The 26268-nt window shown below is 45.5% G+C and overlaps 1 protein-coding gene across 1 annotated transcript; it reads right to left on the reverse strand.

Moving 5' to 3' along the window:
- Positions 1-5179: 5179 nt before the first annotated feature.
- LOC125743186 (bMERB domain-containing protein 1-like) lies at positions 5180-25724 on the reverse strand. The gene is made up of 6 exons (XM_049015906.1): positions 24750-25724; positions 15090-15213; positions 12276-12349; positions 10714-10828; positions 10026-10096; positions 5180-9630 (listed from the first exon to the last, which is right to left on the reverse strand). Exons 1-6 carry the CDS (start codon positions 24826-24828, stop codon positions 9512-9514), a joined length of 582 nt encoding a protein of 193 aa, XP_048871863.1. The 5' UTR covers positions 24829-25724; the 3' UTR covers positions 5180-9511.
- Positions 25725-26268: the final 544 nt, after the last annotated feature.

Here is a 26268-nt window from a genome sequence, read left to right on the forward strand (position 1 = left end):
CTAAGTAGTGCATGCAAATTATTGAGAAGATCACTAATTTACTATCACGTGTGTAACATTCTGTTGTGATATTTCTGTATTATGCATTATGGAGGCATTCTATTGTGTCACACATCATCCATTGTCTAACCACTTTTCCGGTACAGCATCATTTGGGGGCCAGGAGCCTATCACAGGCATTGTGGACCAACACTGTCATTCCTATGGGAGCTGGAAGAGCGAAGCTGGGAAGCCTGGTGTGAGACAGAAACAACATCCCTGGATGATGGATGGATGGATGGATGGATGGAAGAGAGAGTCATGTGGAGCATCTATCATATACGGAATGTGAGAAATCACAGTATTAAACACAAAGAACTTATTTTTGAATTGAGAGAAAGAGGGAGAGAGAGAAACAAGTACATAATTAACTGTGTATAATATTTCTGTTGTGCCAAAAGTCCACCGGCGCACTCAGTCATGTTCCAGTTTTTATATCATTATATATTATTAACCTTTTTCCCTTCACTTAATACAAACAAAACACACAGACATTTGATCCAAATTCAATAATTGAATCTCATTCGTTCATTTGACAAATATCAAATTACATTTAATGAAATACCCCATCTCTATTGCGGTGTACTTTCTTTCTCGATGCTGGAATTAATTTCTCTTTTAAAAAATTAAATTACTGAAAAGAATAACAGGCCGCTGGCATAATATTACGTCAGACCAGGATAAAGGGTGGTTGGGAGCCTGCGGTTGATTCTTCCTGTCATTAGTTTTACATGCCTAGCAGGAATGTGTTACAGTGCGAATCTATTCTTAGCATCAAATGATAATCAAACTAGGCTTCAGCACTAATTTCTATATGATCCTACACTGTAATCTTCAAGCTGCAGGTTATGCAGCAAACCTCCACCACAGAACAAGCCCCTTTAAGGATTAAATCATGATCAAAAACCAGTTATGATGAAGGACAAAATATAAAGCAGGCAGTTATAAAAAGGTGACCTCGAAAAGCATCATTCCAACCACAGCTCACCTCCACCAAACTGGCCCTATCAAGCCCAGGTAAGTCCATTCAGGGCTGGCTGACCTTCAACAACTGAGGTAACTGTGGGCTTGGGGCAGTTCAATCAATCGCCATGGAAACCCAAAAGGTCACCCAAATCCAGTATTGTGCCATCAGTGAGACTCCTGCTGACCCACACTTGCATTTATTATGAACTGCTTTATAACTATTAAGCTGAATAATTAACTGGACAATAAAGTAACATCTAGTGTCTTATTCCTGAGGAAATAACAGACTGATCCTTCGGCTGTGATGTAAGACTAATAAAAGTCACAAAAGGTAAGTTAATGTCAGTCTAAACAATTATTTCAGTTAATGAGGTGAATGCTGGGTTACAATGAAAACCAGATAAATTCAATAATCCTTGTAGAACGCTGGTCAAATATCTTAATATAGAAATGGATTTAGATCCCAAATGTACTTATGCGGTAGAAGCAGACAGCTGTTGAACTTAGCACCTTATGTGCAACGGCCACATCTGATTCTTCCTGGATCCTCAGCTCCCTGGTCATGTGTCCAGTGCCAGAGCTGCTGCGCGACTCAGTGCCCCGACGTTCGTCAGGTGCTTTGGCCCTTTAAGAGGTTCAGAGGAAGGCTGGCACCTCACTTCGACGGTGGTGTGATATTCGAAATGCCAGGCAAATTGAGGAATCGGCAGGGAGTTAAACATTCTTGTTCAAAGGACTCCTACCTAAGAGCAGCCAGTCATTCTGCTGTCTCTCCAATCTGCGATTCAATGCGCTGTGACTATCAGGGAAGATAATGTTCCATATTCTTGTAGGAAGACAGGAAAATAGTCCTTTTAATTATCAATTAAAAATTGAATAACATATAGGCTCCTCTTTGTCCAGAGAAATAATTACATCAGAAAAAAATCGTTATATGTTGCTAGGGAACTGTAGCTACGACTGTGAGTGTGTTTAATTATACATACATTATTAAAGGATGCATGATAACATCCACTGCCGTTCAGATCAGAATATGCCATCTTCTGCTATCGACATGTCAACAGATCAGTCTATTCTATGACTTTTGTATTTGTATTATTAAACAGTTAAAGTCCTGTGACCACTAATTTTCTATGACCAGTATCTGACATAGCAGCCCAGGGAAACGGATTGTGCTGGCAAAATGCAAACCGGGGACATCGCTAAGCTAACCAAGCCGCATCGTAGCAGCCAGACATACCCTGGCGGGTTGGTCCCTTACCTGGTGGAACGATTTCATTTTGTCTGACCGCCAGGGGGCGCCAGGCTGCAATTAGTGAATAACAGCTCAGGTTTGACCCAAGCCACTTACATAGACAAAAAAAAAACCTACATTATTGCTGCTACTGAAACTTTAGAGGTGCAAAGGGAAACTTTTAACAAAGGCACCTGAGGGAAACGACTACGGAAGAGTGATACTGCAGGCGCTCTGATCAGGACATAAAATACATAAAGACTCACGAAAGCCTCCCTCCCATCTTCCTCCTCCTTTCCGCCCATCTCCACTGGGATGAAAGTCATAATTTGGCCTCTTTTTTTTCCAGGAAGCACACTGGGCACTCAGGAATACGTCATTAGTGCCGTCTCGCTGAATATATGCAACAGCGCCAACAGATGTGAAAACGTGCGCTTAGGTGTGAGGCATGGCATGCACGTGTGTGAGTGAGGTGAGAGAGAGAGAGAGAGACTGCTGGGTCATTCCAAAGCCATGCAATGCAGGCGTCAGATTAAACTCCTTCTGCGGCTTCCAGGCTGTTTGTACTTTAGGCTGCTTGAGTCTGCATGTTTAACAGGGGAAGAAAATGTTGGAATTACACAGAGGCTCACTGCTGGGCAGATCACAGGGCACAGTAATTACTCCGGTAAAGGTCACGTGGCAGGGCAGGAGACGGGCACCAGGCAGAGGTGCTCCGGCCTCAACAAATCATGCAAACCATGTTAAGACCTGAACTCGAGCTCAGGATGCTCCATGGGTTAGGGTTAGGGGAGAGGGGTGCAGGTGAGGGTGGGTTTGATGAGGCAGGACGCTGTCTGAGACTGCAGCAAGGGGCCGCCTCGTGTGCGTGCTCATCAGCTATGAGTCATCCTTGTGCGCAGTGCAGGAGAATTCAACGGGAAATGAATTTGAAGGGGGGGGGGGGTAGGCTGCTCCTTCTCCCTCCACGTGGGGGCGGCACGTGTGACGTGTAGTCCTGGGGATCGTTGCCGTGGCGATTGCGGACATGGTTGGGCCCATGCAACATCCTGGTTTTAAAAGGCAGCATTTGCCTGGGGGAAAAAATACCAGACATGCCAATGCCCATTTTGGACCGCCCCCCCCCCCCCCCCCACCTCCTGCCCACTGGATGCATCCACAACCCCGAAGAGAGATGGGAGTCTTTGATGAACACAAAGCCTCACTTTAGGCACAGAACCACACGACTCATCTATTAACAATAATGCCGTTAGAAGCTGCTTGTTAACAGCAGCCTTAGCTAATGCTCAGTATAAAAGAGTGACACAAAGTGTGGCCATTTACTCACATTTACTTTCATTCATTTGACATCAATCACTGCTGCATGAAGCCTTGGTAATTACATTTGATGAATCAGATGTTTTTTTCCTAGAATTACAGGTTCCAGTTGTCACCATGCGATGGTGAGTATGCTGTAGTTACGTTATTACCTTATTCTGAAAAAAATATATATGCAAAAACTGCCGGTGACTTAATTGGTCATGATATGCAGCTTTTTTTTTTAACAAACTAATTACAATGCTGGGTCTGCATTTGCCTTAAGGATGACTAATTTTTGCTAGAGTAAATTAAAGGTCTTATTCTACCATTCTATCATTCGCACTACGTTTTCATTTAAATAATGCAAGTCTGCCATTCATATTGCATTTTTTTTGTTTGAGGCTATTCATGATGTGTGGGTCTGGTTTAACAGAGAACATTAGCCATAACATAGAAAACCATTTGTTTTTTGTTTGAGGCTATTCATGATGTGTGGGTCTGGTTTAACAGAGAACATTAGCCATAACTTAGAAAACCTTCTGCCAATAAAAAAAGTGCAATCTCCGGCTAAGGGGAACAATCACATCTGTCGTTGATTCCAGGAAATGACATCACCATCGTAACCGACTCATGTTGACTTAATGAGCTCTGCCCATTTGCCACTGTACACTTGAGGCTACCATGCATTGTGCCTTTATAGTGAAGACCAGGTAAACACTGGAGGTGTGAGGTTATTGTGGATATAAAAGTGTGAGTGATCACAGAAGGCGACGGATCTGCAAAGAGTGTATGACCGAGGCACATGCCTACAGGAAAAAAATAACACTGATTGTTTTTAAGCTTAAATGTTTCTTTTTAAGGGGCGGCAGGGTGGTGCAGTGGTTAGTACTGCTGCCTCACACCTCTGGAACCCGGGTTCGAGTCTCCGCCTGGGTTACATGTATGTGGAGTTTGCATGTTCTCCCCATGTCATCGTGGGGTTTTCTCCTGTTTCCCCCCGCAGTCCAAAAACATGCTGAGGCTATTTGGAGTTGCTAAATTGCCCGTAGGTGTGCATGTGTGAGTGAATGGTGTGTGAGTGTGCCCTGCGATGGGCTGGGCCCCCATCCTGGGTTGTTTCCTGCCTCGTGCCCATTGCTTCTGGGATAGGCTCCGGACTCCCCGCGACCCAGTAGGATAAGTGGTTTGGAAAATGGATGGATGTTTCTTTTTAACAAGTGATCTGCCACCTGAGCCCCTGTCCTGTGATACAATTAGCATTTAGATCACTAATATTAAAAAGTCGTTTAGAATTACCTGTCGCCACTTGGTCCTCCGGAGACTTGCATTAGCTCCGTCTCCTAACCACGGTTCTCCACCTTCAACAACCATCAGCCTTAGTCTGTTTACCAACCGCAACCAATTTAAATGACACGTCTCAATCACCAAAAATAGCTGGTCAGTCACTTGGTAGCTTGTTAGAAATGGGGCAATCGAAGTCCCGACGTCACGTGTGAAACGGGACAAACACAGGTGCAAACATTCCAGTGAAATCCTGTTTACCGTAGTATGCACAGTAAAATGGCATGGAACAGTACTGCAAAAGAATTCACTGCACTCACCTCACATCACCGTACACAGATTTATTTCATAGGTTTGAGAATGAAATCTACAGCCAACACAACATAAAAGTGGTCAACCATCAAATGGCAAGCAATGCAAATATCCCTGAAACAGAAAAATACTCCTCTCCCCAGGTGGATTTTTGCTGTTACATCCATTGCTGCTGTTTGACAACCAACATAATGTCCACCCTGGGTCTCAAAAACTCAAAAACTGCTGCATGTCACAGTAACAATTTGGCTTCACATGTTTCCTGCAAAGACCATGACCGTCGTACAAGAGTACAACTTCATGATTGTCACTGCCTACCTCCTATCCAGAAAAAAAAATAGGCGGTGGAGTTAGAGTTAGGCGGTGACAGGCATGATACGGAGAGAGAAAAGACCATCAAACGGTAACTCCACCCCACAGCAGTTAGGGTCTAATAACTGGTACGAGTTCTGCTTCACAGAATTACGTTGACAAGGCATTCAACACTGCACCACACCGGAGACAAGGGACACGTGTCCAGTATCCAGAGTTATATTTTCACATGACCTTCTGATCTGAAGTGGCTTCTCTGTCAGACTAGTGAACTTCTTTTAACCCAACCTCCTCTACTGACTGAGAAGGTTTTCAACAAATCACCTCTTTTACTTACTTAAAGGTTTGTTCACCTTTCATGAAATCAGCTCAAAGAAAAAAAAACTGAAGTCATTCTTCACACCATGCACTTTCATATTCGAAACGCTACAATTCAGAGCAACTGTTAACATTTGGAAAAGCATGCATTCGATGGCACGAAACTGACAATACATCAGTTCGGCTTTTGCTTTGCTGACCGGCTTTCATCTGTCAATAGTGGAAATGAGAGCGACAAACCGATGGAAGATGAGGCAGCCTCCCGTCCAAATCCACACATCTAAAAAGGTTCATAAACGTTTAACATGCATTCTTGAGGGAGGCCTGAAGACGGTGGCTATGGACCAGCTCCAGTGATCGGAATAGTTCAGTTTGCCGTTGCTTACGCTGTTGACCCCCTGATGCTCAGGAAGTGGGCTTCCATTAACCTCTATGCATGATGCCTTTGTTTACGATACCATTTCAACGGATGCATTACACAGACTGCTGCAAACAGGACTAACACTTTGGGCTCAACAACAGAACGAATGGGTAATGAATTATGACAATCCCTTTTTTTACGTTAATTTAACCCTTTACTATGTTTTGATGATTTTGACATCTGATTGACAAATCGCTGATTTCATTCGGTGCAGCGCAACAACAAATGATGGTAAATAAACATTAAATTTCCGCTTCATTTTCAGAACAGGACGTGTTCCTTTGAAGGCCTCCATCCCAGATCTTTGAGCTTAAGCAGGCATCCTCAGAGCTCGACGTCCTGGAAGCTGGGTACTCAGAGGTGCATGGCAGGAGACAAGTGCGTCTAGGTCCCTGTTACCATAGAGACCGGTATGTCAAGAGAGGAATGTTTGTGCTCCAGCGGGACCCTACCAACCCCCACTCCCACCTGTGGCCACCGGTACCCTTTTAGCCGACTACTCTTCATCCATGTTTCCTAGGTGAGAGCTTTGCACAATAGGAGGGTCCAAAAGCAGGGAGGAGGAAGGAGGGAGGGGTCTTAGGGGGCTCCATAAGGACTGAATGGACATATGCTGACTGACAAAAAGACACATGGGGTCCATTTGCTTTCAGCAACACTACATATGACGGCATTTGCAGATTCATTCAGCACTAGAATCAGTGTAGCCAGTGACATAATTCATGCAGAAACATTCTATGTCACACAGGGTTGCCAACTCTGGTCAGCGTGCTGGAGTGAGATTTCCGATTCAATTACCCTGCAAATAGTCTGTAGGGTTTGCAAACTACCCCAACTCTGTTGATGTAGCTAATTTTAGCTTTATAATGGAATAATGCAGATTTGGCGTACGATTTCTTGCGTGAGCGTGAATCTGAAAGCATGAGAGCTGGCAACCCATCTACTGTAAAAAACAGGCTTAGTTATAATTGTAACTATAATGGAAAAACGTATAATAAGATTTTTCCCTTCACTTCAATATTTTATGTTTAACTGGAAAATAATCAAATAGTACCAGAATGCTTCATTGGATTGAACACACAATTTTTTTTTTTTTGTTAAATGCTAGTCTTGTGTGGCCAAAAATGTTCCGCGCAAATCATTTTTCACCACTGCTGCAGACGGTCCCTTGGTTTGTGATACGACTGAGTGAATGACTCACTCACTTTTGCAGTGTTTGTATGCGTATGTGTGAAGGTCAGGTATCAACCGTAAGTGACATGAATCTGTGCAATCAAACATAAATCTGTGCAAAAAACAGCCAGAGAATTTGTCACTTTGTCAATATATATGAATTAGTGGAAAGGGAGGGTTGATTCACAAAGCAATGTAACAGCAGGTAACGTAACGTCATTTACCAGATAGCTATTAGCAATACAAGCATAGTTTGTTCATTGTAAAAGAAAAGCGTTTTCATAAACACAGGACGAAATCCCAGCCAGTGACAATATCTGAATATGAAAAAAACACGTCAATATTTTGAGGTCAACAACTAAATATGTTCAAATTATCATATTCTAATACAAAGTTTAAATTTGACAGTTTCGCTTTATAGCAATCTTTGCTGTTTATATTTACGGTTACTTCACACATTGACATCTTACTTAATTGATAAGCTATCAATTAATGATTACTTGAAATTAATAATTTTAGGTAATATGACTAAATTTTCTAGGAATCCCGATAAATTTGGTGGTATATCAATTAATGTATTAAGTAATGAATTAAAATTAAGTAACCGATGATCTAAGTGTGAAGTAATGACATAAAGCAATGGTGATTTCATCATTAGTTCATGGTGAGCAACAGGAATTCAGGATACATCTGGGTTTCATTCATGCAGTAATTCATCATTATTTAAGCATTACTTAAGTAAATGATTTGTACCCTTACCAAGCTGTAAACAGCGAGCAACAATTACTCTGTGAGTGGGAAGGGGGGGGGGGCAGGTGCTGAGCTGGAAAAATGGCAAAAAAATTTGACAGCTATGCTATTAATTACATTTAGTGTTTCCCAATCCGGTCCTTGTGGACCCACAGACAGTCCATGTTTTTGCTCCCACCCAGCTCCTGATGAGGGAGCAAAAACATGGACTGGCTAAGGGTCCCCAAGGACTGGACTGGGAAACACTGATTAAATTTAAATACGCAGGGAGAAAGGGCACTAGTAGAACAGTGATCTCTAACAGTTTTTATAGTGAGAGCTACTTTTACAACAAAAATCTGGGGAGCTACAGAGTGGCAGTGGGGCCACCTTGGGAGGGGGAAGGGGAGGGCATGAAGGTCTCATGATCAATTGTCTTAAAAAAAATCGACCAGCCCTTCATGACTGACAGGTTGGTAGCCATCGCAGTAGATCATTATGCGAGCCTGTCGGACCACTGATCCCGCAGTTACCACGTCAGCATCTCCGCTATCTCCACAAATGGATCGATCAACCTGGCATTTATAGCAAAGTGATCTGTCAGCCCAGCAGAATACTGTATCCCAGAGAGGTGTGTGGCTTACTGTGCAATTACTGCAATCTGAAATCAGGAGTGATCTCCATATCATCGGGGAGATTTATGTATTTACACGAATGAACTTCCTCCTTTAACTCAAACATTTCATGATGTTTCTTTTAACTAGCATTTCACACAGACACTGAAAGAGTCCGGCGTTTTCATTTTAGCAGCAAAGTAATGCATCCATGGATATAACAGAAATCACAGATTCTGTGTAGATAAAAATGCACAGTATTAGTGTTAGCCTTACTTGCCAAGTGCTAAGATCACTAATACTGCACCAGATGGGCACACCGGAGTACAGGTTCATTAGCGAGTGCTAACATATGGTAGGACAAGGAACGCACCATGTACTGTAGGGATGATGGATCATTGTACATTACATTCTGGAAATAAGCTTCTGTGGCAATGAGGAAATCCGACTGAATATCAGTCCTAGTAGATATTCAGGTCTTACGATGGTTTCATCTTCCTTCAGGATGAAAGAGTGTATTCAAAGCCTAAGACACGGAGGGTATGAAACAGAAAAGACATAATGCTTCACCCGCGCGCGCGCGCACACACACACACACACACACACACACACACACACACACACACACACACACACACACACACACACACACACACACACACACGATGTGCTATTACCTTCTCCAATTCCACCTCCTGCTTCCTTGATCCATCTGGCCCTTGGCAAAGTCCAAGTTCTCAACTATCAGATAATACCACCCTACAGATTTGACCCTTCTGCTACCCCAAGCCCCGAGCGGGGGGGGGGGGTGCCCTACATGATGGAGCATGTGAACCCACAGCACTCTTTCAGAAGCGTGAGTCCAGTCTTGGTGACAAAGGGAGAGGAAGTTTGCTGGGCTCTGGAGGTCACCCTCTTGTCCTGACCGTCACCTGGAACGAGATTACCTTGATCAGAGAGGGCACATCGACGAGTCCTGAGTGTGTCACATGAAGCAATGTAAAACATCCGTAGGATTTTCATTTAAAACTGACAGTGGGCTGCTGACCAAACCTCAGCAGACTGCAGTGCTTTGAATGAAACTATTATCTCCTTTCTTGCACTGGAAATTACTTCACCATGAAAAAGTGATAAAAGTCCTCCACATTTTAATCTGGCAGTTCGATAACAATGTTTACTTGCAATGAAGTTTAATCACTATGACGATCACTCCCGAACAGTTCCCCCAGACAGATTTTGCTTTAGAAGAGCTGGTGACTTAAGGCAAGGCTACGTGGAACGCAGGAGGCCTGAGAACTCCACGGAAAGGCGTTATGGATACACCTACTTCTGTTCTTCATGCTTTTCGGGAACTTGGATTGCAAGAAGTCGGCCATCTCTTTGTCCTCCTCTCTCTCCCTGTGGGAGGCAAGTTAGTGATGAGAGAACAAAGGCACAGCTAGACATCTCCCCTACTTCCTGTTCCATTCGTCACTTCAGAATAAGACGATTAAGCAAAGATTAAAAATAACACTAAGGATTTCAAAGATAATCATTTTTCCTTCTTTGTGTGTATCTGTGGCTGTGTGTCATGCGTGTAACTCAAACCCCTTTGTCCTTTACAGATAGTCAAACTGCACTCTGCTAATACCCTTCTAGCTCCTGCATCGCTTTGCTGCTGGCCTTCCAGGAAAAGTATTAGCGAAGACGCTCCCAGTAATACTCAGTGCCCAAGGCCATGGAGTAGGGGAGTGGTGACGTTCTACATGTGGTACATGGGAAGCACTAGCCTTTGCAGAAAGAGACGCTCTCTACCCAGGCCGGATGTGGCCTGCATGGGAAGGAAGCTGCTCCCTATTCGGGAGAGTCGGTGTGTGGTCCCTTAGCTCTTAAACTTGCGAGACACCTCATCCCCACTCATCACACAAAACATTTCCAGTTGTACATTGTTGGTAGCTTCATACAGTGGCTGAAAAACAGCATCGTCAAACATGTAATTATCCTATTTAAATTATCACCTGCCTGGCTTCACTCACCTGAGCCGTTCGAACTCCACGTCGTCCACCAGGAAGTCCCTGGTCTCCACCAGCTTGTGGAGCTGCTGCAGAAGCTCCTCCTCCTTCGCCCTGTCTTCTTTTGTCTTGGCTTTATCTGTAATGGGTTTCACACCGAGTGATAATGCTAGGTGACTATCTGGCGAAAAGCTACTTTATCCAAACTAATCAATAAAAACAGAAAGTAAAATGCAAGGAAGCTAAACAGCAGAACAGAAAGCTTAATTTTACTATAAGATGGCTTTTTAACATTTCTTAGACCAGGGTCCCTCAAAGGCTCCTTCGATCAGGTCTAGTGGCCCCCACCACTGATGCATGACCATATTAAAAAAAAAACTTAAAGTTAATGACTGGGGGAGGGATTCCACTTCAATATTTTTTCACACAGCGCAGATTGGGGGCTACACTTTTTCATATTACATTAAGCACATAACAATACCAACATTTTGTCAAGTTATTTCTCCGTGGATCTTGTGTAAACGCTCAACAGGTCCCCAGGCTGAAACCACCTGCACTATGACACTGAGTCATTCCTCCCCAGCTGCTTGTGCATTAAAGGGTCACGGTGAAGCAGGAACCTTTTCCAGGAAGCAGAGGGCACACGGCAGGTGACACCCTGGACGGGAAGTCAGGCCGCTGCCGGGCAACTGCTCACACGCGCATGCACACACTACGGAGGAGTCACCAAAACTCCTGAAGTGCACGTCTTCGGATTCCTGGAGGAAACCGGAGTAACCGGAAGAGATCTGGGGGCAACTTGGAAATTCCACAGACGTAGAGGTGGGAGCACAAACCCAAACGCAGAGAGCTAGCTAACACTGCAGTTTACAAAAAAGGGTTTAGCTACTACAGCGAATGATGCTCCAGTTTGCCCGCGGGGAGGACGCTGGACACGTAAAAGCCCTCAGTCTGATTTTTTAAAAACATTTATGCACTTCAGGGCTGTCTCACAAAAAGACAGTACACAGTCAGCATCTTTTCAACAGTCATACGCAAAGTATTAGTTGGGAGGCCTGCCTACCAAGAAAACTGATGATCATTTTCCCCTTTCCCTGTAATGCAGACTAGCTGCAGCTGGCCTTATATATAATAAATATATCTTCATGATTGTGTCTGGGCCCTGGGCTGCTGCCTGGTCTGCCTAAGCCTGGATCCGGCCCGGCATACAGTGCCTTCTTTCCGTCACCGTACCAGGAAAGTAAAGAGGAGTACCGGTACAGTTCCACTGTGGGTTTTTTTTTGGTCTAGTTTTCTAATATTTATGTTAGTTATATTGACAGCAATGCTGCTGTAACATCGACGACAGTGATCAAGTTGTTTCAAGAACAGCGTCGATGAGGAAATACACAAACTGATTCCCAAATGGCAAGGTGTTGAGACACTAAAGACCAGGATTAGAGGAACAAACCTAGAGGGACAGTGCTGACTGAAGGACGGAGTGTTTCACAGTGCGCGACTTCCTGTCATAGCGGAGCGAGTCTCAATTCGATCGTGGTGACCTTCAAAACACCAGCTAATGGAGACAGAAGAATTCTCAGCAGTACCTGGAATTGACACCAGTTTCTGTAGCTCCCTCTTAAGTCGTGTTATTTCCTTACAGAGTTGGATATCATCCATCCTGTAGAAGAATCAGAAGGGGGAAAAAACAGTTTAAAACATTTAACTATAACAGCTAGAGATAAGTGTGGTTTAAACTACAACCAACACGACAAACTACCAACTGCGATACAAAATAAGAAAACAAATACATAAATGTGTTTGTGATATCACTTGAGGCACCATTGCACATCAAAGAGGCAATCATGTACGAATTAATGTACTGGGGGAGGGGCACCTGGGGGGCAATTAAAACCCCTTGTGCGTCTTCACCGTATCCGACCTCTCTTATGACTCATATCGGCCAAGTAGCTGCCGGTGCAAACAATGCAGTGCGGGAGATAAGGGACCCCAGGCAGCCCCCCCCCCCCTCAACAAGGATGAGTCATCAGCGATTGAGGCTCACAAGGATGGTGGTAGGGATGGGGGAGTGGGGGATGTTCGCTTAACGTGCGGGGGTGGACACAGCTGCTGCGGAAGGTCTCACTGCGACACGGCGGCTAAACTGTCAGCAGACCAACGGCCAATCAGAAAGCGATACATATAAAAAAACTGGAATATATATCCGCGATTAGACTGTATTAATTGAAAGAGCCCCCCCATCTCGCACTCACGCACACACAAACACACACGCACAAACACATGCTTTTCTTTTTCCAAAGGACTGAAATAGCTTCCCAAACATTGGAAACTGTGACACGAACTCGTTAGTTTCACTGAAATTAAATCTCTGACAGCAGCAGTTCCGTGGGTCACAGGATCCATTTTTTCTTTTTACAAAAATTCCAACAGGGAAACTGTAATTTCTTAATAAACCTACAAACCCCCCCCCCACAAGCACAGAAATCAAAGCTAATTTTCAGCCAGATTCTCCGAAAGAAATTTTCTCTGCAATGTCGTTTAATGCATTTCCATTCATTTCTCAATCTTGGTTGTGCATCAGACTTGAATGGTGCTGCAGTAAAAGATCAATGCGCCCTTATAATGTGGCTTTCCCCCCCAGTTTATTCCCATTGGTTGTGACTGACTATACGCACTCAAAGCAAAAGAACGAGAGACAGTAACAAACAGCAGCATTCCAATCTGGGCACACGGCACAGGGCAGATGGCAGGTTAAACCAGCACAGACAACAAAACAGGTCGTCTCATTATCCGCTCCGTCTCCCACATGCCTTTTCACATGTGGGATGTTTTTCTCAGAGAAAACCTGCCTCCCGTTGGCTTCAGTCTGGTAGGATGACTGTGCCAAGAGTTAAAAAAACCATCGCAGTCGATTCAGCTGAGGTGCACACAGCTAACAAATGGCAGGAGGAGCGATGCAGGGCGTGGTGTGAGTGGCGGTGTTGGGGTAAGCTGGGAACCATGGACCGCCGTGCCCCACTGGGCCGAACCGGCCCAGCGTTAACCTGCCGCAGTACCAGCCCGCTCGCTTATGCTGAGGTGTCTGAGCTTGCAGCCACCGAAAAGAGAAAGTGCGACTGACCAGCGAGCCATGGAAACGCCTCCACAAAAAGGCTGTTACTGTTAAATTAAAACATTAGATCTAGATCTTCCAGGCTCAGAACCCTGTTTCACCCGGAGAAGATCCACTGGGTTCCTACAGGAAACAATCTGTGTTCTGTTCCTTTTTGCCAATTTTTTAGGAAGCTTGGTGATTCGGACACACAGCTTAGGCCATTCACATGCTGCTGAAACACTGACGTTCCAGGCGATTTGTTAAACCAGCGACGATGAAGATCTCTACAGGGTTACATGCCTCTCGGCTGCCCAGCCACCCCCATCACAGGCTTCGCGATGGCGACTTTTCTTTTGGCCGCCAGTTATACCCCTTAATCATTATTCCCCCTGCTGATCTGCTGCGTTTGATCCCGCCGCTCGTACGGCAAACAGGAATGGTGATTCGTTCTTCGTGCCACAGCACCAGCAGAGCGCAATTAGCACGTGCCCTCAGACCGGCTTCTCTAGAGACAGCGCTGGTCTGCTGGTCTGTCGGCTCATCTTCCCACACGTCCATGGGACGGGGGTCGCACCCCCCCCCCACCCCCAGGACATGGCTTCATGGACATTTATATTGAAATCGCTGCAGCTGTAACTTTAAAGTTTTGTAAGAAAATCTTTATTGTATTTATCCACATTTATTTTGGAGACGCTTTTGTCAAATGCGACGAACGGCAACCGCCCGGAGACGAGTGTTAACCTGCAGATCCACGTCTCTCCTCACTTTACGGTGGTTCAATTTACCGTATTTCTACTCCGCGAAGGTGCGACAGCGATGCACATTCAGTAGACACCGAACCTTGTATTTTGCTCTGCTCCTGGGCAGGCGATATGTCGTACAATCATTTCCACTGATGCCAGGCAATAGCAGCATCTACGCGGCTACACTTCCAGTCTCTGTATCGAACACGAGAGTAGACATCTCATACATATTGTACAGTGATTTTTCAGCGTTTAACAAAATATTTACTTATTCAGTGACAGGTGTAATTTACCATATCATATTCCTATCCGACTTAAGATTTTTTTTTTATTACTATGGGATCAATCCAAAGTAAATCCAGCGTAAGATGTGGAGCATCTGTATATGATTTGTGTTTTAATCCCAACAAACGTTGGGGCTCCTTTAAAAATATGCCTGTGTCACATGCTACATTTGACACCATGAAAACACTTCTCAAGTGAGTAAATTAATCTTCTGGAAAGTGCCCCCTCCCGTCCCCCCCCAAACGTGCGTCATTGGCGGAGAGGGACACAGCACTCACATGTATCTCAGCTCCGACTCTCTCCTCACTAGGATGTCCCGGATCCGCTCAATCTTGAAGAGCTCCCCCTCGATGTCATCTATCGTTATGGAGGAGTCGGCCATGGAGACCACGTCTTCCTCCGCTGCAAAAGAAACGTAAGTAGGTGGTGTGATGGGTCACTCATATGGAAGATGATTCGTTCCATAGCCATGCACACACCAGAACAGCAACTCCTTATAGGCGCAACATTTGTTCCCTCAGACTAAAACAGCTAACCACTATGCCACCTGCTGGCCATTTAGTATATTAAACATATCACATTTCACAAAAATGTCTAAGAATCATTAAACTAAAGACATGTTTGAAAATGAATATTTAACAAAGAGTTCTTTCCATAAAAAATATGGGAGAACGGGGATGGTGTTGGGGTGCATTCATTTCCCCATTCGATGCAGACTTTGCGAATTACTCCCATCCTCAGATTTAAATGAGGCTGATTTCAAGTCAGGATTCAAGTGGGCTTTTCAGAAATTAAACTCGCCTTCATCTCCATCTAGTCCTATTTCCCAAATAAATTACATTTATATAGCAGATGCTTTCACCCAAAGTGACACAATTGGGAAGGCAGGGTCAGACAGTCCCCAGAGCAATTGGGGGTTAAGGACCTTCCTCAGCGACATCACTCTGCTGACCCCGGGACCGACCAATCACGCGCTGCCCCCGTAAACGTGGCTCTAAGGATTCTTCACAGCCAATCTACTAAGAAAAATAACCTAATACAAAATGCAAATGTAGCCATTAATTGTAATAATCTTAAGGAGTTTTAAATTTTAATTCCCACGATGCTGTAGTGGATAAGCAGGAGATTAAATTTAAATATTTTAATATTTTAAAGAACCTAGACACATCTGTGACTCTCTCACCATTTGGTGTTCTGAATATTAATAATTTAGCAAAGGTCACGTTCTTTCTGACATACCGCAAACAAGACCCCATGTTCAGCTTAAAGGGACTGATGGGCTCTCCCACGTCACTCACTGATTCAGTACATATCACTGGCTAATGATAAGGTTGGCCCCCACTTTATAAATTATGCCCCCTCTTATACCCCTCACCATAAAAAAAAAAAAAAAAAAAAAAAAAAAAAAAAAAAAAAAAAAAATCGCCATGACCTAGATGTGAAAGCGCTTTTCCCAAAGGTAACGTTTTACAGAAGGTTGCCCCAGACAGGATGTAGGCATCCTTCTCCATGCAGCCACTTCCTGAGCCATCTGTCATACTCAGCACACCGTGCTCAACTTGAGCGCAGCCGCGTTGCCATATTAACAGGTACCTGCAGATCCCCAGCGCTGTGATTCACCCGTTCGTGTCACAGTGTTCACATTCATTCAGATGCTGAGAGCTACGCGTCACCTTCCATGACGGTGAAATCCACGAGTCACGAGTGTTTACTGACGTGTGATGAGTATAACCGTTAGAATATTCATCCCGACACTGTGAAATTTAAGCATGAGGTTTCATCTCTCACAGACCTTTCTAAGCCTTGGTCGAGCTGGAGGTGGAACGAGGGGGAGAACCTTCTTGGATGAACATGGCATGAGCCGAAGAGACGTCTCCAGCCTGTCTCTGTTCTGCCATCCTGGGCTGGGAATTTGAGTGCTGGGTGGGAACTGGGGTTCCCGGTTCTGACACCACATATGCCCCTCTGTTCACCTTAATTGCTGTGTCTGGGACGGCGTGCAAGAACGTGGAATAATGACCACACCTGTGTTCCCGCAGACAGCAGAGGTGGGCGGCAGCCGCAAGGCCCCGCCTATCAGGAGGGCAGGCCGCGTCATAACTCCAGGCCTGAGGCAAGTATTAATTACTGACGACCCGCCCTCCCGCGGCACCCCCGCTCGGTGTGTGGGTTCAAGCCCTGGGGAAGCCGTCACACAGGCTGCCACCCACTGCCCTGCTCCTCAAACAGTTCGTCCCCTGCCAAAGGAAAAATAGAGAGATTCCTGTGAAGCGCACCTGTCGCATCTGCGCGTGTCAGAGCAGAGTTCAGGAATCATTTGCGCAGCCCAGCGTCCGCAGTCCTAATCATCTGCATCCTTCTCATCACTGAACTTTTAAGGCTGATTTTCAGGAAATATACACCTTTGTTCCCAAGGAAGCTTTAAGTGCTTAAGTGGGATTTTGCTGGCGGTACCCAGCAGATGAGGGAAGTCCCACAGGAAGCCCCATCAGGGAGTAATTGGTGCCCATCACGTTGGATCTGACATGCCCTGATCCTGAGGTACCAGACGAGGGGCATCCGCTTGGCTTTGTAGGAATGGAGGCTGCTTACCTTACCTGTCTGAAATGCCACAGTGATGGAATAATGGCTTTTAATTACACCTTTATTTTCAAAGAGGTTATCCCTTTACAGTAAGAAAAGCACCTAAATAGAGGCAGCCAGCTGTACTGCTCAGGAAAAGGTAAACTTAACACATGGCTGATGTTAGCAGTCAGGGGTCCCTGAAAATTCTGCTCTTGTCATACGTATATAGCTTAACACAGGCCCAAGACAGACAGAGAGAGATAGCTGGTGTGTTTCTTGATATGGCAGCAAGAAGTCCACACCCCCCCCACCTCCCCTGCCATTTGAGTTCTCAGGTCACATGACACCCACCCCACATTCCAGACTGTCAAGAAGGTGGTATGGAGGGGGACTGGTGCTTTCAGGGGAAGACAAGCTGCTCGAATCGTCTGAAAGCACACATTATACTGCTCGGGCACTTTCAGAGGACTTTTCAGAGGAGATGCCGCACTGCACTGCCCGCACTGCCCGCACTGCCCGCACTGCCCGCACTGCCCGCACTGCCCGCACTGCATCGCGTGTCTCCCCGACAGGCCGTCATCTCACCATTCAAGCCCCAATCTTCAGAGGCCGTGTCTTACAGATGTGCTAAAGATGGAAATGAATTACGAAGATGATAAACTGCGCTTTTAAAAGCTTCTTTTGACAAGCAGGGGTATAAAAAGAAACATTTGAAAGGCTTCTGGAATTCTCCAGAATGTGTCATGTGTGTGTGGGGGGGGGGGAATAAAAAATACAGTGACGAAACAGGAACCAAGACTGAATAATGTGATGAAAGCGGCGGCCCCAGTGACCTCATCTTCAGAGCTCCTCCTTCTTGCGAGCAGCTCCGTAGTGTGATTTTCAATGTCACCACTCTGTGATGAAACACCAGCGATGCCCACGCCACTCTGCTGTATACCTGACCGCCCATCCTGAGGCTACGGCGTTCAAACCCGAAGGATGAGAGCCACACGTGTGCCCTCTGTCCAGACGCCATTGTCACATCTGCGAAAGCTCAGGGACGGGCGATGAGTCACCCAGACGACCGAAGCGGCTCAAGCACCGCGTGTCATATAAAGACAAAACTGAACACAAGCCAATAGATAAACATGCCCCTGAATTACATGGGGCTCGCACACAATTCACATACATATTCGCGCCTATGAAATTCCAATTCGCCTTAGCATGTTTTTCAGACTGTAGGGGGCGCTAGAGGTACCCAGAGGAAACCCCTTGACAACACGGGGAGAACACGCCAACTCCATACACACGGAGCAAGAGCAGAGACTCCAACTCTGGTCCCTGAAGTGTGAGTCAACAGTGCTAACCACAGTGCCCCCGTACCACCCACGGCAGGGAAGTCATTGTCAAAAATCATTATGCTAAGGATGAGAGTCTGGCGCACGTTAGGAATTCAGTTTTCCTGACGATGATCAGCGCATTCCGGCTGGTTCCCGGCCTCCTGCTTCAGCCTTAATGGACATCCCCTCCCCTTCAGGGCTCACATTCCGCTGCCCACGACACCTGCTGTACACATCTCTCATGGCTCATTGGTTGGGCGAGGTCACATCCACTTTCCCAGAATGCACCACAGCGGCACTCACTCCACTCTCACATGCCTCTGTGTCTATTGGCCCTCCCCCCCCTGTTGGCTGGCAGAGACCCTGCTTTCCTGCTCAGTACGGCGGCAAGCGCACGTCCCGATACTAGGAGGGGCACCGCTTCAGGCTAAGCTGTGGGTATAGAGATGTGGATGTGTGTTTGGATGGCGGGGAGGGGGTGGGGGGGGGACTTGGCTTGGTAACAGGCAGGGTCTTTGTCATAAGCCAGATCGAGTTCTGAAGCGCAGCCTGCAGTCATAGACCACCATGCTTGAAACATCAAGACCACATACCCATTACAAGTGAGTGGTGAAGTACTCACGACATTCACAACCATTTATATAATGCTTTTATTCAAAGCAACATTTTTCACCTGACTGCAGTACATGCCTCCCCCACGCAGAGGGTCCCCCTTGGACTTCATCAAGGTTTGCAAGCATTTTTTTAAGGGCAAATCAACACGTTGCTTGAAAATAAGCTTGATAAGCTAGCCTGCTAACCACAGGTCAAAAAAAAGTTTTCCAACCAAATGCATATTGGGGTAGGGAGGGATCATTAAGCGACCGCCCTGCAGGAATAAAGTAAATAAGATGCTGGATATAAGTCAGAAAGGGAAAATGCAGTCAGGGCTTCGCATCTGTGCTCACGGTGTGACTTTATACTGCCATCCACTGCCACTTCCCCCCCAATTCCTCACAAAGTCGCTCTGCACGCCGACTTCCCACCCATGGCCTTCAGACATAATTTAAAACTGCACTTCCCTGCTGCTTCCGACAGCCGAACTGCCTTCAAAAGATTTTTTTTTATTATACATTTATACATATTTTTTATTTCTTACAGCTCCCTTTGGCACTGCCTCTTCGCCCACTTCGAAATCGACATAGAGAAAAGGGCAAAAAATATTTAAGGCGGCGAAAGCCTGCGGGGCGCTGGGGGGGTGCGGGCAGCATCGCACCCTTTTGGTTAATGGCGGGTTCTGGGCACATGTGGCCAGTCCGTGATGGGGGCTCGTCAGGCTCCACAGAACAAGCAAGGTCAACAACAATGGCTGCGTGAGGCTTTTGTTGTTGCTGTCAATGGAAACTTACTGGGGGGGGGGGGGGGGGGGTTTCCAGAAAAGGTGACTAAACACCTATTGTGGGACTGTACAGTCACATGCAGTACAATAACTGCGAGAGGGCTTTAGTGAGTAGGGCTGCACGAGGCGGCCGGTGAGGATGGTCCCTTCCCCCCCCTTTGCGCTGGGCAGAGACAGAGCGCATATACAGAGCATGAGAGCCCCCACCCCCAGCAAAAGTGGACATGGACCATGGGAGCAGCTAAAACCTAAAACCTTCAAAACATAAGATCTGTGATTGCACTCTAGGCCCCCGACAGCAGGGGATGGACCCAAACGACGGGGCCAAGCAGGTCCTGTCCATTTCGCTTCGGAGTAGAGCAGATTCAAAAGTGACACATTGGCTTTATTAAACTGGCTAACCGTCCGATTCCTGGATCCCCGACGATCCATCTCAGTCAACAACGCAATCAACGGCGCAATATGAAATACCTCAGAAGCAAATCTGCTGATTTAATGCGACAGACGCTGCGCCGAGGCTGATGAAAGTCGCAAGAGAAGTGAGATCTGTCAAATGAAAAATGAAAGGACAGCGAGAGCGAGCAGGCGAGAGAGAGAGAATGAGAGGGGGGGGGGGGACGAGGGGGAGAGTGAGGGAAGAGTGCTAGTGGGATTGAATGAGGGAGTGAAAGAAGAAAGGGAGTAAAAAAGAAGGAAAGATAATGAGGAGGTAGAATCAGAAGACAGAAGGGAAGGGGATTGAAAGATGATACAGTGAAGAGCGTGACAATATGGAGAAAAGAGAGAGAATGCAGGGAGAGAGGAGAACGAGAGAGCGGAAAGGAGGACGAGAGGGAGCAGGAGAGAGGGGGAACGTGATGGAGAGCGCTCACATCAGTTTAGACAATCAAGACTGAGTGAACGTGACAGCCCGTCAACAAAATTAACAGCAAAGGGGTCATGCTGCCATGCACTGCTGCCCCCAGAGGCTCGGCGCGGTAAGAACACATGGCATTCCGGCTTTACAGCTCAGGGGAGCGCAGAGAGGGCTGGACAGGAGGCTCCATGCCGAATAGCACAAGCAAGGCATCATGGGAAAAAGCAGGGCAGGATAAATAGCCCCGCTTACACTAATTACGTTCAAGTATTTGGTGAAAGCTTTCATCCAGAGAGACTCACTTCAGTGCACGCGGAAGATGCTCCGTTTCTCCAAGATCTAACCTGGGATTGAGTTTGGCTACTTTTGTAAATGATTACAAGTCATTTAGAAAATGTTATTGCCCCCCCCTACAATTCAGCTGTCTGTAATTCTGCATCCTTATCAAATTCCTGACAGTGAGGAAACACAGACCTGCTGGGTTCTGTTCCGATTCACCTGCAGCCTGCACCTTTTCGAACAGCCAACCAGCAGGGGCTGCGCAAGTGAGCCGAATGCCGATTGGAGGAGTGAGATAAATGTTACCGTGGCAAAAAGCAACAGGTGCCTGACAGACAAATACAAATGTGCATAGCAGCCAGCTGAGGGCTGCGTGACAGATCGGTCGCAGCCTCCCTCGAGGTGGAGCCGCGCCTAGTTTTCTGTCAGCAAAGCAGCGTTTTTTTCGCACGTGCCCTCGTGAGTCGTCCTCTCAGAGGAAGCGCTTTACGTTTGATGGGCAGCTAGCAGGGAATGGGAAGGAAAGCTTCATTTTCATTTTGGTAGCTCGAATCAAAATTTGATCATCAAAAGCATTTAAAGCCTTGCCTTGCTTAGCTAATATGAAGTAACTGAGGTACTGAACATGATCCCCTTAATGTCTCAGAATATACAATGTCGGAACTTGAGTTTTTAAACTAGATTACGCAGATTCAAACTGTGCGGAAGGCAGACACCTGCTGATCGGTCCGTGTTCGCTTTCCGTTTCCGTTCGGTCACGTTGGCAGTGGTGCCGCGGGGCAGATGCGACCGGCAGCAGGTGAGCTGACACAGGCCACCAACCAGCACTGTCCAGCATGGTCATGTGATCATGAGAAGAAAACCACTCAGTCACAAATATCACAGAGGCCGAGGACACATGGTGACAGGCTCCTGGGTATCTGGATACCAGAAACAATCCCTTGGGATTCCTCCTCCTCACCCCCTCCCCCCCCGGTGACATTCTCAGCCAAAATGCCTGAAGAGTGTGGCAGATACATGAATATATGCGCAAGAATCTTGGGTCTTCTGGACAGCATTCGGACGCCCAGGATAGAGGGACTGGGGGATGGAAGAGGGGGGCTTCACCGGCATCGAGGGGGTGAGCCCGGGCGCCAAACACGGCAGTTTACAAAACCCAATAATATTCGAACAAACTTCCAAATCAAGTAGCCAGGAGATCCAGTCACTGATGCCGGCCTCTCCTTCCTAACACACAGTGAACGTGCTGTATTCTTAGAATAATAATCTGCAGGTGTGTAGGTGGGCTTTACCCCAACCTGATGCCCCAAAATATCCACACCTCCCATGTGCTTCATAATTCACCTACTATGATTTTGGGTTTTGCTCCTCCTATTCCTTCCTTCCTTCCTTCCTTCTTTCCTTCCTTCCTTCCTTCCTTCCTTCCTTCCATCCACCCATCCATCTGTCCAGGTCAGGGTCACAGGGCAGGCTTTTTATTATTTTAACAATATACCTTTTCTGCACAATCATCCCTATGAGTTTCTATGAGGCAAAATACTGTGGAAATAAGAAGAATCCACATCACTGATCTGGCCAATCAGGAAGCAGAGAAAGACAGAAGAAGGTATTTGTTACTGCAGGGATAATTAGCGATACAAATGTCTGGGCTTCTTAAGTTTCTTCCCTGTGATTATCTGGAGTCCATATAAAGATAACAGTTAGGATATTGCTGCATTGTTTCTTATAGATTAGTTATAGGCTGTGTTTTGTGTGGGTCTGTATTTTTCATAAAACACCTGCATTTCACATGCACCTAAAACTGAGAACAGACCCTATGCATGTGCTAATTTTTAAATATTTCCTATATGTTTGTTTATCATTAATCGATCATAACCGTTCATGTATTTCATGTAATTATATTTGTTCATGATTTGTACTAGTAACTCAGTACCAAAAAAAAAACTGTGCCCCCCTCAAGTAAAGTCTTACCTTCTTATCTACTCCTGCCTGTGTTCTAGTTAAAAGAAAACCATATATTAGAATATACACATTACTAGATCCTTCTAATGTTAATACTCCAATTCCCATGATCCCCTGCTGCCGTGATAACGGCAGGAGTCCAATTGATATTTGAAAGGCTCAGGAGGAACTGAGGGCGTGAATTACAGGCTGTGATCTAACATATCAAAAAACAAACCAAAATCCAGTACAAAATCCAAACAATCTGGGTTAATGAATCATATCCCCCCCCCCCCCGAATTGTATTTCCTCACATCCTGGTACATTTTAAACTTATACTAAATTGTATATAAAACATATATCAGACCAAAAGTTTCCACGGTAGACGGTCGGCATTTACTAGAAATGCCACCACAGTTAGTTATCATTAACTCAACCCAGAGAGCAAATCTATACATTTCAGTTAAACTGACTACTCTAAGATTAATTCTGAGGCTTGCCTTAATATTTCAAAATAAAATGAACCTTTCAAGCTGCCTTTATATAAACAGAGCTGTCAGTTTATGGTGCTGTGCCCCTTGACGGCACCGAATCAGCAGCCTCCCGCGTTTAAGGGCCACATTCCTGACTGGATTTGAGGCAGCAGAAGAGGGGGGTCAGTCTGCCTGCCTAAGGATCAGCAACATATCAGCCATCTGAAGCAAACAGCCAGGCAGCGAATGAATGCAAATTACAACAGCTAAGAACCAAAAATCGAGGGAAACGCCTGAAATGCCAGTCTTTCAAAACGGGCGTTTTAAAAACTTGAATCCTTCATAGTGAGATGAAATGTTCCAGCGACTGTCCCAGATTCCCAGATCTCTCTAACACATGCTGTTTCTCAGGGTTTAATGTACTGCATTATATTTCCATACCCCCCCTCCCGCTATCATTCCCCCTCTCAGATACTGCTCTGTCACATGAACTGAAGGGTGCGAACCAGAGTCTTCATCATTTCTGTCAGTTGTATTACAATTAGTTAATTATTTTTTCTCACTGGAAGTGCCCTTACCCAGGCCCGCGTGCACCATGTTTGGGAGAAAAACGCACATGCAGGCATTTATGCAGAAACACAAACACCATTTCTGACAAAATTTCCAAGAGACACGAGCTGTGACGTTTATGTTCAGAACATCATGTCAATCAAGTAATGATTATATCCTTACTCAAATCACAATTAATACAAAATGTAGCACTACAATGCAAAAAGAAAAAAAAGACTGTCAAGCAAGCATTCACGCTCTCACAAAATAATTTACTTAAAATTCGGAGTGCTTTAATTTTTTTGTCTTAATAAAAGAACAGAATACCGAATTAACACATGGCATCAAGTTAGGTGTCTCAGTCGGTGCGGTTCATCAGTTGACTATTTACTGGAGATTACCACCTGTAGACCTTAAAGTTAAATAAAAAGCTTACTACCGCATCTCAAGTAAATCAGTATTTGGCAGTGTGGTGTCCACTGCCATTTAATTAGCAACATTACTATAACGTATTTGTTTGTAAAGATACAATCGCGGGGTTTTTCATTTGTTCCGGCGTGTTTTGACGTGCCTACCGGGCTTGGGCGTCTCTACGTCCCATTTGGTGCATTCCAGTGCCCCGTACTGCTTGGACGATCTCCGCTCCTTGTCCATGTCTTCGCAGTTCACCGGAGTACCTGCGTACTGTGAAACTGACAAAATCTTAACGCAATAACTAAGAAACAGCAAACCTAAAAACGAAGTTGCCCGCAGATCTCCGACTTGTTAAGCACTACGTCGTTGTAAAGAGAGGGCTGTCAAATGTCACGAAATCCATAATTTCCGTGGTTGCAAACAGCGAACATCGCTGGAAACGTGCAGGTGTTCATGCCAGTTGCACTGTGGCTTTGGGTGTGTGGAATATGCGACTAAAGGATTCTCCGCTAAGAGTAATGAATGATGGATAGTGTGATGGCGCCACCTTGCGTTAAATATGGGGAACTGTCCGCATTCAAGAAAAGGAACTGCGGTAAATTTTAGGTCTAACATCTGCCCTGTGTTTTTTGTACGATGGTCATGGAAACCGCTATTAATATAACTCTAGTTTGTCCTCATAATCCATAAATTGATAATCCATACATTTTCCTGTGCAGTTTCCATTGAAGCTTCTATAAAAATTTCGTTAGCGTTCCATTAAAAACATTGTCTTCAATAAAACCCATCCATCCATCCATCATCAACCAAAATTAGTTTATCAGTGTGCTTAAAAGAGAAACCATAATTAAAGGATGTATAATAAAACATCAAAATGTCATTCTGAATATAAGTATTACATTCCCGAATCAGGAAGGACCATGTTGCTTACTTAGGCCTTGACCACACGTAAACGGGTACTTTTAAAAACGTAGCTTTTTCTGTGCTGTGTTTTACGGTGTTTTACGTCACTGAAAGTGGGGCTTTTGTACAACCCTGTCCGGGGTGAAGATTTTTTGAAACTCTGTTTTCAGGAACAGGAAACTTTGGCTTGTAACGTCAGATTGTGCGCCGTTCACGGTTTGTTACATTAGCTGTTCTACGTTAGCCTAGCAGAACTGGTAATAAGGCTTCTGATTGGCCAAAATTGATTTATGGTTAGAGTTATATCGTCCCCTGTTGGTTTGGCTTGCTCATGATTGCGCGTTTCAGCATTTTCACGTGGACGATATTTTAATATCTCATATCTTTTAATAACAGAGGAGGACAACACAACGTTTTCAAAAATACCCATGTACGTGTGTGTAATGATTGTTTCTTATTGTTGCAAGTTGACGGTGTTTTATTTTGGGTCCAGGAGGCGGCGCTCGAGCCTCGTAAGAGGGTGGTAGAAAAAAGAGCGGGTGCACGGGAAGTTTGCGGTTTTGGCGTATGTTTGCAGGGAGTGCAAAATATGAATGAAGTGTTCATGCATTACTTTCTTCTGCTTATTTTATAACAGTGACATTTTACAGTGTGGACAGGGCCTTAGAGAAAACCAGAACCCACACCCGGGTTCTTCAGCACCGCATTTGCATCTCCCCATGTACAACAAAGAGTCCTGCCTATGCAGCCGCTCATCGTCAGCTGACCAAAGGCCGT

This window comes from Brienomyrus brachyistius, chromosome 5 (genome assembly GCF_023856365.1).
Source record: "Brienomyrus brachyistius isolate T26 chromosome 5, BBRACH_0.4, whole genome shotgun sequence".
Taxonomy (NCBI): domain Eukaryota; kingdom Metazoa; phylum Chordata; class Actinopteri; order Osteoglossiformes; family Mormyridae; genus Brienomyrus; species Brienomyrus brachyistius.

Bases quoted from the DNA above. Each gene is read 5' to 3' on its own strand.
- LOC125743186 (XM_049015906.1), bottom strand. From the start codon at position 24,828: ATGGACAAGGAGCGGAGATCGTCCAAGCAGTACGGGGCACTGGAATGC. The intron at 12,350-15,089 runs GTGAGTGCTGTG...ATTCTTCTACAG, and splicing joins GAGTCGGAGCTGAGATACAT to GATGGATGATATCCAACTCT. The intron at 9,631-10,025 runs GTAGGTGTATCC...ATCTCGTTCCAG, and splicing joins GAAAAGCATGAAGAACAGAA to GTGACGGTCAGGACAAGAGG.